This window comes from Larimichthys crocea, chromosome XIII (genome assembly GCF_000972845.2).
Source record: "Larimichthys crocea isolate SSNF chromosome XIII, L_crocea_2.0, whole genome shotgun sequence".
NCBI classification, from domain to species: Eukaryota; Metazoa; Chordata; class Actinopteri; family Sciaenidae; genus Larimichthys; species Larimichthys crocea.
Window position 1 is genome coordinate 19,942,846 of NC_040023.1, and position 13,993 is coordinate 19,956,838.

At 39.7% G+C, this 13,993-nt stretch overlaps 1 protein-coding gene across 1 annotated transcript; it reads right to left on the reverse strand.

Moving 5' to 3' along the window:
- Window positions 1–593: 593 nt before the first annotated feature.
- Window positions 594–2,452, reverse strand: tmem158 (transmembrane protein 158). The gene has a single exon (XM_010754992.3). It carries the CDS (start codon window positions 2,031–2,033, stop codon window positions 1,332–1,334), a length of 702 nt encoding a protein of 233 aa, XP_010753294.1. The 5' UTR covers window positions 2,034–2,452; the 3' UTR covers window positions 594–1,331.
- Between the last annotated feature and the right edge of the window lie 11,541 nt (window positions 2,453–13,993).

Here is a 13,993-nt window from a genome sequence, read left to right on the forward strand (position 1 = left end):
CCACTGAGAATAAAATAGAGAGCAGGGACAGGAAGGTCATCTAACCTGATAGATAACACAGATTTTGCAGTTTGCAGTCTGATGATCTCAGTATATAAAGTATGTAGCATTTCCTGCAGCAACATTAAAATGCTGCTCAAAATGAGTACTTTGATACTAAAGGACTGGTAATAATTTCACATATCCACCGTAGAATAAAGCAGCGTGTGTACTTGTATTAGGTGATATAGCCAAATATTTAATTTACTATGTAATAATAAGAAAATCAGTGCCAGGAGACAATCTATTAAACAAACCTGCTCATCATAATAACAAACTGAGATGTGATGGATACAGATGAGCCCTTATGCTCATAACTTGTGTTTTCTGATCACATTTGTAGGATCATTTTGGAGGCTGGTTGAATTATAATACATCATAGGGTCTATTATTATGTCCATCAGGCTAAATAACAACCACATCTCTGGATAATGCACTATGATTAAACAGAAGCTCAAGCTACCTCCTTTAAAATGATCATGCAGTTGAATGATATAAGCTTTATTAAAGGGGGACTTATTGCTGCATCAGGTTAAACTAATAGTAATAAACTGGCAACTACTATAATTACTTCGTGTTTGCTTCATTGGCTGTGTTCACTTGTTTGAATGAAATTGATTTAGGCTACAGAGAACAGGCCGGAGAGGATCTGAGTTATAGCCTATAATCAATTTTATTTCATTTGAAACGGTTGTAACATGAATACAAATAAGCACGTATATTGAACTTGACATTATAAATCTAACAATATAAATATTGAAACCCTCTCAGTCAGTCATAAACAACATCTATTGTTTGTACTGGAAAAAAATGTATTACATTTACTTTGACTATAGGTTATATATATGTGTATGTATATATGTGTGTGTGTGTGTGTGTGTGTGTGTATACTGTATGTGACGGCACACTTTAAAGTTTTCAGTGCAAAAGTCCTACACATGTGATAAGGCAAAAACTTTCTAGAAAGATTAAAAACTATACAAACACTGCTTAAAGAGAAAAGTTTGCACAGTTTACGCTGACATAATCTATAGGAAGGCCTACGAGGGTATACAAAACACATTGGTGTTGGTCCCAGTATAGATTACTATTGGCTATGGTATAATCCATCATACTTTACCTTGGTTGTCCTAATGAGGAGGCGATCTAATAAGGGTTATAAACACCCCAAAACTAAATCATTTCATCAAAAAGTTCTCCAGAGCTTGGCAATCATTCATTCAGGTGAACAGTTGAATGGCTACAATTATAGTATAGGCAGCACAGGCTAATTATAATAAAGATTATCTCAATTATCTCGGTCTCCTCTGCTCCATCCCATTGGGCAGAAATCCTGCAATGATCGGGACTGGCCATATGAGAGCAGCAACACTCCACACAATGATGACCAAAGTCATGAAACAAGCCACAAGTGTCGACTCGATGGGCTTTCTGTTCAGCCTCCAACTTTTGTCCCCCTTCAGCTCATCGAGGCTGAAATCCACGCAGCAGAAAGTGACCTGATCCCCGGTCTGTTGGCCCCTCGCCCTGCCCTGCCCAAACTTCCTATACCGGGACATCCCGCATCCCACGCACAGCCTCAACTCCTGCTGACCCCCGGTGACCCCGAGATGCTCGATGACGACTGGAGAGATCGCCCTGTTGAAAGACGCGGAGAAAAAAGCCCTTCCGTGGTTGTTGGTGGTGTAGATGAGCACATCACACTGGAAGCCGAAGCTGCTGTCCCATCGGGCCACCAGAGAGGTGGGCAGGAGTCTCTGGACGCTCACGTTGCACTGGGACAGAGTCTGTAGGGAGGAGGCGTCGGGCGAGGCTTCGCTCTCCTCCACAGACCTCTTGGAGAAGCGCACGTCCACCTCCAGGTTGGCCAAGAACCTGTTGGAGGAGTTGATGGGCGGCAGGAGGAGGTCTTCGTCGCTCCAGCTTTGGCATCGCTGTAGAAGTCCGGCCACAGCGGTCAGAGCCAGCAGGAGAGTCGGAGAGTCGTTCAGCATGGCACAGGGCGCGTCTCTCCTGCTCGCATGGTGCTGTGACGATCCGCAGGCGACGGAGGAGCCGTGCAATGTTTCAAAGATGCCAGTCAGCGGTGATTTTATTTTTTAAAAACGCATCTCCCGGTGGAGAGATTCAATCCCCAGCATCACTTGTATAAATGGAAACGTCCAAAGCCTGTTACATGCGCGCATCCCCTCTCCTTTTCGATGTTTCCCCTCTGACTTGTTCTCCAAAATGTGCCCTGCAAACGCTTTACACGAGAAGCAGCACTGTGCGCTGCTTTCATCACAGCTCGGAGCTCCACTCCCCTCTCTGTCACTTCAGGTGTGAGCACGAAATCACAGAGGAGTGGTGGTGAGCGAGCGGAGAGCCTCCGTGCGCAGACAGAAGCTCCGAGTTCATCACAAATCTTCCAATCAGCAGTCCTAACACACACACACGCACACACACACACACACACACACACACACACACACACACACACACACAATAAAAGTTTCTCAATGAAAGGAATTTAAGTGATTTGAAAACAAACATCGTCTTAGTCTGACTGTCCCTGTTGGTCACTCCATCTGTCTCCACCATGAGAAAATGAATGAGGCAACCTGTGACACCATCATGGACATGCTTATCAAGCTTTGAGTTGAGACATGACCATCATCAAGTTAAGTTACCATCATACTAGGATCTTTAAAAATAGTTTTTCATGTTTATGTGATCTGTAAGTTAAAGGTTAAATTAAATTAGATTAAACTAAATTTAAAAAAACCCTTTCTACACTGACAGGAATAATCCTCTGTTGGATAAGTGAATCATTTATATGTGTATTTATTTTGATGGCTCAAAAGCCAAATTAAAATATGGTGTAACAAAAAAATAAAATCACTCAATTAAACATTAATTAACTGTGAAACACCACCAAGTTCATAAAACATACTGTGTTGCAGAACAAATAGAATAAATGAACTCAGCTACAGCCCTCCATATGAGCCGTAAGTAAGACATCTGCATAATATTCTCTGACATTCTGCTACGCTATGCTTTGAGGTCCCTAAAGGCCATAATAAACTGAGAAACTGGATGTGATTTCAGGTGACAAAGGTCACACTAGTGACCATTGTTTCATCTGAGTGATAGAGCTAAAAGATCAGAAGTTAATCTACATTACATGCAGGAACGATTAACATCTAAACCTTTATGTAACCAGAGTACATTCACAGCTCAGGGTGGATGACTGCCACTGAGTACAGGAGCAACACTGGGCCAACAGGGGCTTAAGTGCCTTACTCAAGAGCACCTCAGCAGTGGTGATGAGGTGAAGTGCTGCTCTCTAACTTCCCCCACCAAGATTTGTCCCACTGGTCCAAATTCTGTCCAAAACACTCCCCATAAGATATAAGAATAGTCTCAAAACACACACAATTCATGATAAAACACCTTGATGTTGTCACATCTTACACACAGATTTCTGTGTTCAGTCTGCAAGAAAGCAGGGACAAATTTCAGACAAATGTCATTCTTTACTTGTCTTTTGTTTATTCAGTTATGAAATCAACTCCTCTGGGTGGCATATACATGACTAGTTACTATGGTTACACATAGTGACGTACTGTGGGTAAACAGAAAAGACTGCATCTCTACACTTAAAACCACAGAGTTAGTAAAGCACCAACATAACTGTTTTGACTCAGTGTCACTTTCATATTACTCATGTGACTAGATTAAAACAACCCTTCTGCTCGGTACTTTTCTACCCATAGGCACTAGGTAAAGTTAACCCTTTGTTGCATATCACTTCAATACATGATATATATAACACAATAAATAAAGAACTAGTACAAAGAATCAATAAAAAACTATATTTTGCATGTTTTATTTATTGTCAGCTGATGAAAATGTGTGCGAGATGAACCCAACGGTCTGTAATCCTTGTTTGTTCATCTGTTCTCTGCTCGGAGAGCTTTCTGTATGTTGGTGTTTGTTCCTCTCAGCCATATTGTGCACTCTTGGGCAGTCAGACATCAATAAACATGTGCCTCCACTGTGCTGCAGCAGCAGGGGTTTTGTAACACAGTGTGTATCACCTGGCTGCTGTATCTGATGCTGAAGAGGACACAGTCACCTCCCATCCCCTCCCTTTACCCTCCTCTCTTTTTGTTTTGGATCCAACACTTTATCACAAACAGCAAATCTGATTACAATTACAGCTCAGGACGCAGCTGCAGTTAATCTCAATTTTGCAGAGTTCTAATAAAAGTTTAAATATTAGGACGAGTGGACAAACACCTGGTCCATTTTGGCATAGATGGTTTTCAAGCTGAGGTGTCTGTGAGCCAAATCACAGAGTTCAGAGTCAATCCTGTCAATCCTAAAAAAATATGTTTATGCAAGTTGCACTAAACCAGGACTGATCTTTCTCACTGACAGGACTGGACACGTCAGTTTTATAACTTTTTGTTTAATGCATACATTTGTTCCAAATGTTGTTGAATTTGTTCAACCACACTTCAAACATATATAAATCATATTATTATCTCTAAATATATCCATTTAGATATATAACATATTGTATCTGCCTGTAATAGTTGTGCAGTTGTTTAATCCACAGTGTCAAAGCTGATATTTCTATGTATGTATGTATGTATGTATATATTTCTATCTACACAGACATGCAAGAAGTACCTTCAAGAAGTACCTTCATTTAAATTCAAATTAAAAAAAAATACATTAGGTACACCTTGTAACATAGCACATAATTATTTTAGAGGTGTTGCTCTTATTGTGTCTCCTACCCTGAAGACACCTCTCTCTTCCTCACAGAAAATCTTCCCCACTTGTCAATCACTCAGCTGCCCATGCACCTTTCTTCTGTTAACAACATTTTAAAGACTGATGTGGCTTCAATGAGGAAATAATTCTGCCTTTTACCAGTACGTCCTTCCTAACAATGTCTACATAATGCTTCAGAAAATGTAATAAGCTATTGACAGAATTGGGTCATTGACCAGAGGCAAAATCGTGATGAATTATTCTCTTTCATCATTGCAGGCTAGGAAATATGAATGCTTCTTGTGTGAATTGTTTTCTTCTGTGCTGTTTAAATGGTATAATCTGCTCTAGAAGCCTGCTTCTGTGTATTTGATGTGAGGGCCAGCTGAAGTGAAACACACTTTGGCCTCAATTTGCACCTGAAAGCCCTCGCTCTCTTGTCCCTGTTTGATTATGACAGCGTATTCTACTCAACATTTTTTTGCTTTAAAACAATCATGTAGCTGTTTGGTTTTCTTTCTGCACACTCAGACCTCTCTCTGGTGCTCACAAACACTCCCACACGTTTCCAAATGCTGGTCTCTCCACATCAGATATGCTCTAGACAATGTAGTGGTGAGCAAGAAAATGTAAATGACTTTCTTGTTCATTAATTATTCTATAAAAATGTAAATTGCTTTGGTGACAAAAATGCAAATTGGACTAAGATAAAAGTCTCTTGTGCCAAAGGAGAATGTATGAAAGATTTATTTGCTCAAAATGTGGCTCTTTATTCAGGAAAGCAAAAGGAGGATCTGTTAGTGGCTTCTGGCTGGCCTTCAGCAGCTCTGTGCTGGATCAGACACCATTAGTCTGACCCACCAGCTCACACAGACAACCGGCTTAATTAGAAGTTGAGGATCCAGTACAGGCATCCTCATAGCCACAATGTTCAAGCTCCTCTTTTACATCTGAGCCTGGTGAATCCCCCTGTCTGTCTCTAGTAGTCCTGTCATACCACCAATTACTGCCAGGACTCATCACCACGGCAACAAAAAGCGGAAGGAGCAGCGGGGCATTGAGGAAATGTAGTTGATAATAAGAATAAAACTAATATCATCATCGTCATTATTATCATGTTTGATGTCAGTGCCAAGGATATTGCAGGAGATCAGGACAGGCACAAATATTCATTATGGTGTTTTGTGTTCACTTCCTGTCTATCAAAAGCAATCTACAGGGCAGCAGCTCTCTCAGTCAGACTGTATCACACAGAGTTTCCTCCTCTCTTTTCACTCTTCTAAAGAAACAATACTAGACAGAGTACGAGCTGCTCAGGTAGTCTGCGTGGAGTTGGAGACAAACTAAAATCTGGGCAGCACTGTGACTCAAAGTGATTATAAGATACAGAAATGGACAAGATGGACGTTGGAAGTCAGGGGAGAAACTTAGTCTATTTAATATCATACAAAATGCTGAGTGGCATTTATTGCTATATATATATAAAACAAAAAATGCAGATCTACTGAAGTTAATTTAATCAGCAATGTATCTGTTCATATAAGACACCTGTCACTGTCTAGTGTTAATAGAGTGACAGCTGTAAATGGAAAAGCGAGGCCAGGCGGGTACAGTACTTTTATACCTCAGAAAATCAGAGCAACTCCAGTTAATAGATATATTTCATACTGAGATCTGTAATAGCCTATATACGTTTCTATACAGTAATTGCAGTTACCTTATGTGATCTAGCTGTAGCTGGCTGAGTTGAAGTCTCTGGGCCTGTCTGATCATGTGTCCTGACATCTTTGATCAGTCACTTTGATTCAGTGGGACGCACTAAACTCCCTAAAACACCTCAATGCTCATGTGTGATAGATACAACAATAACAATAAGTAAAAGCAGTCAAACCTCGACCACGAATAGTAGTGCACAAGGCATATGCACAGTATAAAAAAGGAGAAAGTCATTGTAAGTTTAACTGATGGGTTTTATTATGCCTGATTTTACGAGGGTGCTGCAGCCACCTCAGCACTGCTTTGAGAAAGAAAAGAAAAGGTCTCATCACATTAAATCATATATAACCTATATACAGTGGTGAATGAAGTATTCAACCTTTATTTAAAGGGACACATGAAGTTCAGTTTACTCATCAGGAGGAGTACTAACATCTTCTGAGGCCCTGAAAGGAAGTTTCTAGAGTCTAAAAAGGATTATCTTATCTATCTTCTAGAAATCCTGTGTTATAGACTTACATTGAATTTTAAAGATGTGGGCATTTACCAGGCAGGGTGGGGCTAACAAAAGATGGTACAGAGTTGTATTATAGGAATTGAATCCTGCGTTTATGGAGCTTATTAGCATGTAAAAGTCAGGCCTTTATGTGTGGAGTTTGCACATTCTTCCTGTGCATGGTTTGTCTCTATGTGACCTGTGATGAGCTGGCGACTTCTCCATGGTGTACCCTGCCTCTAGCCCAAAGTCTGCTGGGATAGGCTCCAGCTCCACTGTGACCCTGATGAAGATAAGTGGTTACAGATAACAGATGGATGTGTGTGCACTTTAATGTAGTCCTGTCTGCACTATGTTTTATGATTCATGTAGCACCCTGGTCCTTGGCGAAACACTGTCTGGTTTTACTGTATACTGTGTATATGGTTGAAATGACAATAAAAACACTTGACCTGACTTGCTGCTCTGGTTTTGATGCGTTTTTCTAATCTGTGTGTTGTGAGAACTGATATTATGATTATCATGATAATGATATTACACTGTAAAACTACTTAATTAAAAATATAGTAAAATGCAATGAGTAAAAATACAGACATTAAAAATGGTAAAGATTAATTATGTAGTGTGTCTTATTACAGACACAAACTGGAATTGTGATTTGGTACTCTACTGTACTTGAGTAAATGTACTTTTAACCACTGAACATTGTTTCGTCCTCATGTCCCACTCACTTCTATATTATAAAATGAGCCTCTCTACGTCACTGTTAACCTTTACGTGAGAGCAATTAAAACACTAATGAACACGTGTGGAAATAAATCTTTCTGTGGGGCACAACAAGAAGACAATTTAAAAATCAGTGTATCTGTATCTTAATAAGACTGCCACCCGAGCCTCTCTTACAGCCAGTTTGGGTGCATCTAGAAGACCACAGAGGGATCTGCAGATCTGAGAAGTGGTACACTAATTAGTAACATTAATTGCTGAGGAGCTCTCTGAAATAAAGCAAATTGGATAGGCAGCTAGAGAGAAATGTGTGTTTTTGTAGAACAGCTTGTCTGATGAGTGAAAATGAGAACAGGAAAGATAAGGATGGAGAGATGCTGATGCTGCCAGACACTTCTTCATTCTTTAAGATCCTGTTCCAGCCCTCCTCATCTCCGCTGTACCGTCATGTTTCTCTCTGAGGCCTTTGTCCTCCACGAGAACAGATAAGTGAAGGACACATGGTGCTGTCAATGTGAAATAGGCCCTGGAAATAACATCACACTTATCAGGCTCTCTGAACCACGGTCAGGGGCGCACAGAGACCCATCAGCCGGCCTAGCGCCGGTTTTGGGGAGCCGAGATAGTGTGAGATTGCTTCTCTGTGGCACCAGCGGTCTACTCATTGAAGCGGATGTAAATTGTGAATCACACACCCATCCATGAAAGGTCACCTTGGACAGGTGAAGACAAGTCAGCCCCACACCCTCATCTGCTTTCTCCATCACACACTGCTGCTCTGACTGGGCTGCGTGGTCGTTTGTCATCTGGTTCTTTGCTGGTGAAATGCAATCGTCCTCCGAAACAAGGAGTAGGGGGGGTGATTACCATGGGTTGTTTGTCATGGTGGGAATGGGGAGGCGGATGTGGGCGGAAGAGGAAGATGATTGGTTGCTTTCAAAAGTGATTTGTTTGAAAAACTACAGACGCTGCTCATACCTGGACTCAAAGACAATGTAGCGGTCCAAAAAATGCACCGCAAACCAAAAATAAATGATTAAAAGACTTTGTCATTAAAGTGAGGAATGATGCCATGTAGTTTCTTGTAAAATACAGAAGAGGTGCACAACTGAGACAAAGCTGGCACCTAGAGAGAGGATAAGACTTTTACAGAACTGAGTCCATGTTTTATTTCAGTGTTTTGTTACTCCTCAGATTTCCAGCAATAAACTGGCTTTGCTCACTCAGACGCTCCCTAAGGACATTGAGCCTCCATCTGCTCCTGTTATACGATACCCATCGTTTTTCCTTATATGTCACATTGTTAAAGGACCATTATTCAAAAAAAAGTCTTGACCTGGAGGAGACCTCACAGAGCGTTTGTTTTTATATTCTTGAGTTATATATAAATGTTTTGTAACAATTGTATTTTAATTGTCACAATTNGGCAATACTAACATTTTAAAAATGTTACATATAAATGTTTTGTAACAATTGTATTTTAATTGTCACAATTATCTTTTTTTTTATGAAAATGTAACCAAATCTAAGCCAATCAGGCATGAACAAATCTAAAAACCAGTTCTTCCTTTCTTTCACATCTGGAGTCAGATAACAAAGAATAAATTGTATGAACACGTTAAACTTGCATGAAGTTGATACAAATCTGAACCTCATGTTCATTCTAAACATGACTTATTATGAGTAATGCAAAGTCTATTAACATTTAAGTTTAAAATGTATACCTCTTGTTTTTCACAAGATCATTCAGAAAATAATATTATGTGTCATATCTACAGATATATACAGTAACACCAGCAGTTATGTCCTTAAAGGTTTAAATGCTTCATTATGTCAACCAAAAAAGCCAAATCTTCCAGCTATACAGTATCTGACAATCCTAGCAGGCCATAAATAACATATTCTGAAAATGAAACTTCGGGCTGCATGGAATCTGACCGCGGGCCGTGATTGGACCCCGGGCCATACTTTGGACATCCCTGATCTACATAATTTGACTTACGCTACTTGATATCTGCTAAAGAAATGACACAATGCCTAAGAGTTCAGCACCACTCCACACATAACCATGTTCTCTAATGAAGACATCATGTATACTTGACCAACAGTGTTTTACAGGAGGATGCTTGGAACAGCTGTTCTATTCACACTTTTATTTTTTGTCTTTTCACTGTAACTTTCAGTCTCTGAAATCAAACTTTTAGTTTGTTTCAAGTTATACTCCAGCAATCAATCATGCACATAACTTTTCAGTATTCGGTGATTTTGTACGGTCATACTAATCACAAACCTTTTGAGAATCATGACAAAGTTTCAGGGCATTCCCGTAACCACGGTAACTCACAGTGTGTGTGAGTAGAGTCGTTGTTTCACACATGAAGCAGGAGACTCTTATGGAAGTATTTCTGTGCCATCGGAGTTTGAATATGAATTTCTAATACTGAATTTTTTCAGCATCAAATCAGACTTTGAATTTTAAAAAACATTGAATTTTCGATCAAGTGTTTTTTTTTGCCTCTGATTTTTTTTTTCAGTGTCAAAATAAATTCTGTGTAAAAAAACAATGTCTTAAAAAATTCTGTTTTTCAAAATTCAACATGTAAAAAAATTCAACATCTCAAAAAAATCAGTGTAAAAAAACAAAACAGACTCTACATCCGTGTAACCAGGGAGATGCAATCGATCCCTGTCTCAGTTCATCCAACATCCAGCCAATCGCTCCATTGGTCATGACACCGACAGTAGTAAATATGCTATTCACTTTCTTGCAGAGTTAGACTGGTATCACGCTGATGTCTGTATGGTAAATTTCAGGAGGAAAGCAGAGGTAACAGTATCTTTTCATCGCTCTAAAAGTCCCATTTCCTAACTTTAGCTACATAAAATATATATGTAGACGTTCAGGAAGAGCTCAGGATGCTCACAGTGAAGTTGGTTCAATGATAGGAATTACGGTTTGGCCAAAAAGCCAAGGGGTACTTTCAGATGTTTTTCTCTCTCTCAGTGGTGTCACATGTCACAGGAGCCGCTGCTTGCTCTGCTCTGATTGGTAGGCTCCACCTGGTCCACAGACAGACGGACAGGCAAACACTCATACACAAGACAAAAGTCTTTCAAAATAAAAGACGCCCCGGAGCAGCTGAGACATACAAGACAGACAAGGGTCAGCATATTGCTGCGCAGTTGATTTCCTATCATATTTTGCACATATTAATGGATGTATTCCATTATTTAAACACACAAATATTGAAAATATGAATGATTTAATATTATTATTTTTAATTTTTTNAGGGTGGCAGCCTACCGCCCTCTATTAGCCAGCTGCCACTGGATATATATCTTAATTACTATCACCTGACCTATCAAAAGTGAGCAATATTCAATCAGTCCAAATCTGATGACCGGATGATGTGGGCTTCATAAATGTCATCGGGCTACTCAAATCATTGTCAAGTGGATCTGGTCAAACCACATCCACACAATCCTGATGAGTCCGATTATCTGAGCTGTTTTGTTTCGATACCATATTTCTTGTTAGAAAGTTGACAGAAAAAATGCAGAGAGAAAACAAGAAGAGAGAGAGGTGGATGGAGTGGTGTGACAGGTGACACAGGTTCACAGCCAAAATCAAATCAGGAATGTTGCAGTTATGTGGCGTGCGCTGTAACTAATGTCTGAGTACATAGAACACTGAAGTGTGAACTTGGCAAGATGTATTGCAACATTTCTTGGTAGGGTGCAGTGGACGGCCAAGAAAATGTCTGACCCATAACCTCATTTTTACACTTTGGTTTGTGTACAGGTTCAGCAAATGAGCCTGTAGGAGGATATGTTAAGCTATTGACAGAGCCAGACTAGGTGTTTACGTTAAGATAAGATAAGCTGGCTTTTTAGTGTAAAGACACAGGGCCGGCCCTAGACTTTTTGTAGCACCAAAATTTAGTTTGTGGCCCCAAAACACTCTTAGTGCAATTAACAACTCACACACACTGCTACTAACTGAGCACACGCACATAATATAGACAGACAAATCAATTCACATCAATTCTCTTATGTTACCAAGAAGCTACAAACAGTAACACTGTGTGAAAAGTAAGGTAGAGATGCTGCCTGAACAGTCACTGTATTAAGCCGCTTTTACAGATATACTCCAGACCACACTGTGTAACAGTAGATTTTCCGCTTCAGTGTTGACAAAATTTACAAACCAAATCTCAAAATAACAATACAGAAGCAACAACACTGTATAGCAGTGAATTCTTCAGAGCATCAGGAGGAAAGCGACAAATCTGTAGGGTAATACAGGACGTGGAAAGAGTTAATTTGCGTGGTTCTCATGGTCATTGCGTAAGGGTTGGCAGCCCCTGACTGAGTCAGTCAACTCAACACCATAGAAAGTGTGAGGAGCTAGCAACATAGAAAGTCACATTGAATGTGAAACAGCTGCATAGACTGCTTATTCCAGTGGCTGGCCCTGTAGAGACATGAGAGTGATATCAATCTTCTCATCTAATTCTAATATATCTAATTCTTACTAACTGATTTTTCCCTGTAAAGTGAGAAATATTCATATCACTTAATATTCACTTTAATAGTAAATATACAATAGTTATGAAGAAGATTTGCTTTCTCTCTTAAGATGCTCTTTTTCTTTCTCTCTCTTTGTGCAGTTAGCTCTTCTGTTTTGTATCTCAGCCTTTGTCTCCATCACAAAGAAACTGAATGCTATAAATGAAACCATTTATATCTGTATGTTTTGAAGCGTGATGAGTAAAAAAAGGTAATGCCATTTCACAGTATCTTTGACACTCCACTGCTCTTAGATCTGCTCCAGTTCAAACAGTTTGTATTGACTGTAAACATGAAAGCTTTAATTGAAGCCTGACCTTCAAGCTTGCCTTCTTGTTCCATTGGTTTACCTTTTCATCCACTCTGTGGACTTGATTTTCTTTGCTTTGTAAGACAGTGGTTGTTACTACATGTTAGAAAGGAGCATCACGATGAAATTGAGCTTTTTCTTTTAGGATGTTTTTGTCAAGATCTTGGCAGGAATTTAAATTTTGAACAAATAATAAAACACCATTCATGAACGACTGCAGTCCGCCGTGAAATACTGTACTGGATGAGAAGTGAGTTTCAGATTCATTCATCAGGGAGCCTCCCTCTGCATCTGCAGACAGATCTTTAGCTGTATGTGGAGAGTTAGAGTCTCAACTGTGTCAAAAAGCCATTTCCCACTCTCATTTCTCCTCTTCAGCCACATCCTGTTGTGCCCTGAGCGGAGGCACCCATTTAACTCTGATGTACGACAGCAGGTCGGAGCAGAGCCCCAGGTTTAGCTCTCTGACGTCAGGCTGAGGAACTCTTTCAATCTCCTGCTAATGATACCCAACCCTCCTTTTTCTCTTCCCTTGTCGGCTGTGACTTCTTCCCTCTTTCCCTGCTTCTGTCTGCTTTACGTCAGATCAAAGGTGAGAGCCACAGGGAGAGTTTGTAGAAAAGAGGCTCTGATAAGACACTGCCTACCTCCTCTTCATCTTCCTCCTCCGAGCGTCTGAGCTCTGTGATGAAGATGAGAGTGAGTGGAGGTGCTCTCACAGTCAGCAATGACTTTACACTGGAAGCTGGCATCAAAGCAGTAGTGCCTCTCTCAGAAATCATGTATAATGAAAGCTCGTCCTTGGGATACTTGTATGCGGCTGGCATTAAATCGGTGTCATAGAATTATTTCACTTGCACTTTATGGCAATTCACCTCATGTGGAACTTTCTATGATAAATACAAAATAAAATCTATATATTAATTTGATCTGAGAAGATAAAATATACAGTTACACTACAAAAGTCTCTGTGGTCCTCGATGAAAGATATTGCAGCGACATTTGACCACTCACCATCTGCAAAAGAGCTGCAGAGCATCTGAACCAAAATCCATTTATATAAAGCTTATTAACATTTATAGTTTCAGTCTTAGTGACTTATTGGAAAGTAAAAGACACACGAGTATCTGTTAATGTTAGAGGACACCATTATCCTTTTTCACAGTGATTTTCACAGATGTTTGTTAATATCTAAATAATTAATAATTTATTGAGCACTGATAAAGGCGATAACAAATGAACCATTCATAAAGGATTATTTCAAGTAGTACCATTAAACAGAGTTGCAAAGACTAACTGACATTTATTCTGTAGAAATCTGCAAAACTATTTCCTGCTGTTTTTTAATGAAATTTAAAAAAAGAATTGTATTT

What these genes read in the sequence shown, in the direction of transcription:
- tmem158 (XM_010754992.3), bottom strand. Translation starts at nt 2,033, where the DNA reads ATGCTGAACGACTCTCCGACTCTCCTGCTGGCTCTGACCGCTGTGGCC.